General features: G+C 41.4%; 1 protein-coding gene across 1 annotated transcript; it reads right to left on the bottom strand.

Annotated features, from left to right (window-relative positions):
* Positions 1 to 498: 498 nt before the first annotated feature.
* On the bottom strand, positions 499 to 1,192 carry LOC117355529 (60S ribosomal protein L13-like). The gene is given in 2 exon segments (XM_033934231.1): positions 499 to 804; positions 806 to 1,192. Coding segments are annotated over 2 exon segments (618 nt in total). The 5' UTR covers positions 1,153 to 1,192; the 3' UTR covers positions 499 to 533.
* Positions 1,193 to 6,640: the final 5,448 nt, after the last annotated feature.

Here is a 6,640-nt window from a genome sequence, read left to right as displayed (position 1 = left end):
TACTATTTGGATCTTCCTATCTTTACAAACTTGGATTTTCAGCTCTGACACATTAAAAAAAAAAAAAAGAACGGCAGATGGTGGATGAAATGTGTGTTTGCTTGTTGACTATCAAGCTGTGTTTGAGTTAATTTCCACTCAAAAACAAGCTCATCCATTGCATTGATTAGCAATTCTATTCTACATGTATCTACTTTAGTTTCATCATTGTTACAATTACCCACACATAGGGTTCCTTTTACCTAGGTGCATTAGGGCCTTAATGCGCGGAATAACCCGCGCTAAATTTCCACGCGCATTAGACCTTAATGCCAGCATTGAGCTGGAGATATTCTAGAAGTGTACCGTGTGGTTTAGCGCATGGTAATTTCGTGCGTGCACTAAAAACGCTAGCGCACCTTAGTAAAAGGAGCCCATAGTTTAAACAACTTAACTCAAATGTAACTTTTTGTTGGTTTTGCAATTTTATAGTTCTTTTTTTTTTTTTTGTCTTTTATATTCTCGCTTTTTATTGAAAGTTCCAGAAAACATTTTTACTTCTTTTTTTCCACATCCTGTTCAGCTGCCTCTTTGGCTCTCTTGGCCCTAATTCCAAAGAGACGAGCATTTGCACGAGCCATGCGTAGGCTGGCAAAAGCCTTGAAGTTCTTCTCTTCCTCTGTGATTATGCGGGCTTTCTCCTTCTTGTAGACATTCCTGATGGGCATAACGGGGCCCACCAACTGCGTTGCCAGCTTCAACTCTTCTGCAGAGCTGTCGCCTTTCTTGGGAGCAGAGGCCTTCCTTGGGAAGAGGATAAGTCTGTCTCTGTACATTAGCCTGCAGAGATTCTGTTGACTTGTTACGCCGGCGGGGGTCCACTGCGATACCAATTGTCCGTGCAGTCCTCTTATGGATACCAGCTATCTTCAATTCTTCCAAGCTAAATCCTCGGCCACCACGAACTTTGGTGTGATATCTGAAAGTGGGACACCTCACTATTGGGCGGATGGGCCCCGACACCGGTCGAGGTGCAATCAGATGAGCCTTTACGTGCCATGCCTTCCGCCTGCGGATCTTTCGGGCAGGCTGGTTGAACCAGGTAGCGACTCGTCTCTGCCAGTCTTTATGGAAGTGGGGTTTCAAGATCATTCCATTTCGACTGGGGGCCATGGTGGCTTAATTCCCTATGCGGGAGAAAATGGCCGCAAAGAAAAGGCAATTTTATAGTTTCAATTAGAATGTATCGCAAAAAACATTTGCTATATTTAGTGTGCTGGAGTTAAAAACAAATTTGAGAGACACTGTAATAAGGTTTACCATGCACTAACAAATGTTAGGATATAAAATAGCATAATGTTAAATCCTATGGGGCTCATAATTGAAAGAGAAAAACGTCCAAAAATCGGCCTAAGTCGGCACTTGGACGAACATTGTCAAAATATGTCCAAGTGCCGATAATAAAAACGGGGTTTTGAACGTATTTCTAAACGACCTAAGCCTTCATAGTGCCGCTGAACGACCAAAGATAAATGGGGCGTTTCAGGAGGACTGTCGAGGGCGGGAGTTGGACGGGACATGGGCCGGCTTAGACTTAGTCGTACAGCATGTATAACCAAAAATATATATTCTTCTATTTGTTTTAAATATACCTTCCGCCCAATGTGCAGTGGTGGCCAAAAAGAAAACAGGATGCTAGGAATTATTAAAAAAGGGATGGTTAACAAGACAAAGAATGTTATAATGCCCCTGTATTACTCCTCATCTGTAGTATTGTGTTCAATTCTGGTCTCCTTATCTCAAGAAAGATATAGCGGCAACCGAAAAGGTTCAAAGAAGAGCGACCAAGATGATAAAGGGGATGGAACTCCTCTCGTATGAGGAAAGACCTAAAAAGGTTAGGGCTCTTCAGCTTGGAAGAGTCAGCTGAGGGGAGATATGTTTGAAGTCTACAAAATCCTGAGTGGAGTAGAACGGGTACAAGTGGATCGATTTTTCGCTTTGTCAAAAAGTACAAAGACTAGGGGACACTCGATGAAGTTACACGGAAATACTTTTAAAACCAATAGGAGGAGATTTTTTTCACTCAGAGAATAGTTAAGCTCTGGAACGCATTGCCAGAGGTTCTGGTAAGAGCAGATAGCGTAGCTGGTTTTAAGAAAGATTTAGACAATTTCCTGGAGGAAAAATCCATAGTCTGTTATTGAGAAAGACATGGGGGAAGCCACTGTATGCCCTGGAATGGTAGCAAGGAATATTGCTACTTCTTGGGTTTTGGCCAGGTACTAGTTTTTCTTTGATACTGAGAACTTAAGAAGTGTTCTTAGTTAATTTAATGACACTGATTTCAGATCTGTAATTGAAATTCAGCTAGCACATCAGGTTTCTGATATACATGTTATTGATTTTTTTTTTTTAGACAGTTTGCCATATCGGCACAATATTGCGAGTATGAACTGTGACCCACCAAGCTTGTGTTACGGAGATTACTCTGAAAACAAACACAAAGACCATAAGGAGACATGTTACAGCATATACAGTATTTACGCCTCTCTGAAGTCACACAAAGTGATATCAGCATGTTCAGAAATGTTTGAGGCACTTGCTATTACGCTTGTACTGTGCATTTGTCTCTTTTTGCAAGAACTAACAATAGTCTCTCATCATACTGGGACTGAACTTTTCCTGATATCTGCTTTCCATCACCCTGATATCTTGATGAAATGTTTCCCCATTCTCATCGCTGACATCACCAAGATTGGGTGGGAAGAATCGAGGTGAGAATGTAAGACGTGCATTTTAAGTGCCATTCTGGCAGCCATTAGCTGATATGCTGTTAGCATGTTCTCCACAAGCTCAACATAATTCTCTGATTTGTGATTTCCAAGAAAATTCTGAACAACTAGCACAAATGCTTCCCATGCTACTGATTCAGCTGGGTTCAGCTTCTGTTTGAACACATCATCAAGAATCAGTTCACAGATTTTGGGTCCAACAAAAACACCTTCTTTGATTTGGGCTTCACTTTTCTCGAAACCAAAAGTACTTCTTAGATGCTGAAATGCATCACCATTTCCGTCCATCGCTTTGCCAAAATTTTTCAGCAGACCCTGTTTTATGTGAAGTGCTAGAATTTAGATTTTATCACGATGTACTAATGGCAGGTGCTTCACATTGTATCTGACAGGTATGGATTCATCTTAGTTTGACCATTGTTTCTGCCTTTAGTGGTTGGCATCATCATGACTGTTCCAAAGACACAAGAAGCACATGTATTTGGTGTACCCCAGTTGCAGACCCAGAAGGAGTGATACAACTTTGAGATCACCACAAAGGTTCCACTTGTGATCTGCATAGCGTGTGAGTTTTAAAAGTGTCTCCATCAACTCATACGTTTCCTTCAACCCAACTGCATGAGCAACAGGAACAGATGGCTTCTGTTTTCCATTGTGTAAAAGTAAAGCTTTAAGGCTTGCTTTGCTTGAATCAATAAATAGTCTCCATTTGTCAAAAACTTGTTCATATCCCAGTTCTCGCATGAGAACATTAATATCAGTACAGAAACAAATGTTTCCTTCCATTTGGTAAAAGGAAGCCAGGATGGTGTGATGATCACGGAAAAAAGATATTTTGGTGTCCTGTCTTAAATGATTCCATTGCTTCAGCCTTGAACCTAAAAATTCTGCTTTCTCCTATGACAGTGACAAGTCTCTAACCAGATCATTAAGATCTTCTTGAGTTAGCAGGTGAGGTTGTTTTTCATCCACTTCAGGCTCATACAACTCCTCCACCGCAGCAGAGGCACATTCTTCATCTGGACTTTCAAAACATTGTGCTGCAGATGTGGAAGGAGGAATTGGAACTGGATTCTCCAAGTCATGAGGAACGGGTTTAATTGCTAACGGGCAATCAGGATACACAATTTTTTTATTTATTCCTCTTTGTGAATCCAGCAATTTTTGTCATGCAAAAATAACAGTCTGAGTGATGAATTTGTTGGTTCACACCACACCATGGGTACAGCGAGAGGCATCTTCTTCTGTTTCCCATTCAGCCACTGTGTTAATCCGGAATAGCAGACAGTGCAGCACACATGAGATGCCCACGCTTTATCTTGGTCGCCAACTTTACAGCCAAAATAATGCTTGGATGCACTTTGAAGTCTGCTGGACAGATTCTTTCGCTGATCTTGTGCAGTAAATTGTCCGCAACATAACAGAAATTATCAGGATGGTTAACACAATCTCATCTGTTCATAATAATTATAATATCTTAGACAAAAAACAAACAAAATATAAAAATTCACAAGTAGAAAAAAGCAGGACAATCACTTTTTAGCATAAACTTTCAAATTGCTGGTATATGTGATCGATGAGCTGTCCTAAAATGCAATATTGTGTTACAGAAACAGTAAAATACCGACGGTTCACGGTAGCGTTATTGACAAAAATGATATAAACACAAACAGACACATAACTTAAAAACAGGATGTGATAGACAAAAACTGTTTTCAGATTTTGGGGTCTTTTTATCAAGCTGCGGTAGGGGTTTAACGCGCGTAATACCACGTGTTAAACCGCCTGCCGCGCTAGCTGCTAACGCCTGCATTGAGCAAAAAAAATTGAATAAATAAAATGAAAGGGCAGTTTTAAATCATGTTCACTTGGCCAGTATCAAACCCTAACACTCCTCTTCACAAATGAATAGCCAACAAACCTCACCCATAAACTGCAGGAGGAAGAGACATTTTTTTCAATTCCCATTCGGGGGGGGGGACCTGAAACCAGCAACAGCAGCATCTCCTTTTACCAGCAGCAAATGTGGCTGTGGAGATCCAGCAGTTTTCTGGAATCTAGACACCCAGCTGAAGTCAGCACAGCTGGCTACTGTAGCCAGGAAACAGAAGAGCTTAAAAATTAGAAGGAGCCACAGTGATGCCCTTGACTCTGGCAAGAGTCAAGCCATCTTCACAGCCGTTTTACCAAACCCTTTCCCCATACCAGCACCACTTATCTGCATTAATATTGTCTAGTTCCTCCACAACACACCTCTCCCTCTATTCATCAGAAAGGGGTCACTTTTTAATAATAGAAGGAGAGAAATGCCCAAGTTGAGAAGAGGAACAAGACAGAAAGCACCTCCTTGGGGGTTCTGGCTGCTGAAAACTCCTCTGCTGCCAATTTGGTGGCTCAAAATCAATGCAAGGCAGTAAAACATCTGTACTAAAGCAGACAAAGGCTTCCTGTCAGAAGAGAGCTTCTCAAAGATCTGATTGTAAGGCGAAAGAGGAATACATGTGATTCCTGGGTAAAAAGGTTGACTTCCTGCTAGGATTTAATGCAGTTGAACCCAGATGGCTGTTAAGCCCCGCCCCACCAACTCTAAGAGCTGGAAAAAAATATAAGGGAGTGGCACAGCAGAATGCCTATGCTATCCCCATCTGTATTCACCATTTCTTCTCTAAACCTCTATGCTCGACATAAAGTCATTAAAAAAAACAAATCCAAAACACCACTTCTCAAGCACAGCCCCCCCCCCCCCAGTAACAGGAAGCAAGCCAATATAGGATACATATTAGAGTCAATAACAGTGCTCTAACCTTAGAACCAGCTCCTACTTTCTTGCCAACACCTTTCAGTTTAGCATACCGCTGCACACTTGGGGCTCCTTTTACAAAGGCACGCTAGCGGTTTTAGCGCATGCATGCTAGCCGCCGCCTCCTTTTAATCAGGCGGTAATTTTTCAGCTAGCGCATACTAATCTTGTGCGTGCGCTAAAAACACTAGTGCACCTTAGTAAAAGGAGCCCTTAATATTCCCAATTCAGAAACAGTAGAAAGTGCAACACGGAGGGAAGGAAAAGCCTCAGATTTTTTTGTGTGTGTTTTTTACAGAAGTCATACAGAGAACTTCTCCAAACTCCCTAGCTCAGTCACTGGCAAATAAATCTCCCCTCCGGTGCCTTTGTTTTCTCAAATTTAAACTCAGTTTCAAAAATATGGTGTTTAACCGGTGCTCACTGTGCATTCAGAAACAATAAAATTCATTCCTTATGGGCTATATAAACTTTCAAAAATACTTGCTATTTAGCCTTTAAAACAGAACTTCCCTGGAGCACCTTTTCAGCATTCGAGCTGTTTGACGCTAGCAGCATTTTGCGGCTTCCAATGCCGCTGCGTCAGGGAAATTACAGTCTCAGAAAATCAACGGTGTCTTTGCTACAAAATCCTTTTACCCACAAATTTGAGCCAGCTTAATCTTTACAGAAGGTGGCAAGGCTCCGGAGTGCATATGGAGATATCCCAGAGCTTTGCCTCCTCCTGGCTAGATGTAGCTGTTATCATTTTTAAACTTTCAAAACGTGCAGAATGTGGGGCTTTTAAAGAGCTTTTATACATGTATTCTTGTGCCAGCAATCCTGCATTTTTTGTTCTAAACAATCCAAGCAATACAGCAGCTTCCAAAGCAAGCAAGCATCAATTCCATAATGAAACCACTTACCTGCTAAATCCAAGCTGTTTCCAGCATACCTGGACACCTTTCCCTCCTCTTAGACAAAAAGGTGCGGTTGCTGTGTTATTAGCCTTTAATTCTATAAAGTGTAACCAATTAAACCATGATAAGCTGAACTATTACATTTATAACTAGATTTTAGAAGTGAG

This window comes from Geotrypetes seraphini, chromosome 2, assembly GCF_902459505.1.
Source record: "Geotrypetes seraphini chromosome 2, aGeoSer1.1, whole genome shotgun sequence".
In the NCBI taxonomy this organism is placed as follows: domain Eukaryota; kingdom Metazoa; phylum Chordata; class Amphibia; order Gymnophiona; family Dermophiidae; genus Geotrypetes; species Geotrypetes seraphini.
This window is presented reverse-complemented; position numbering and strand designations above follow the sequence as displayed.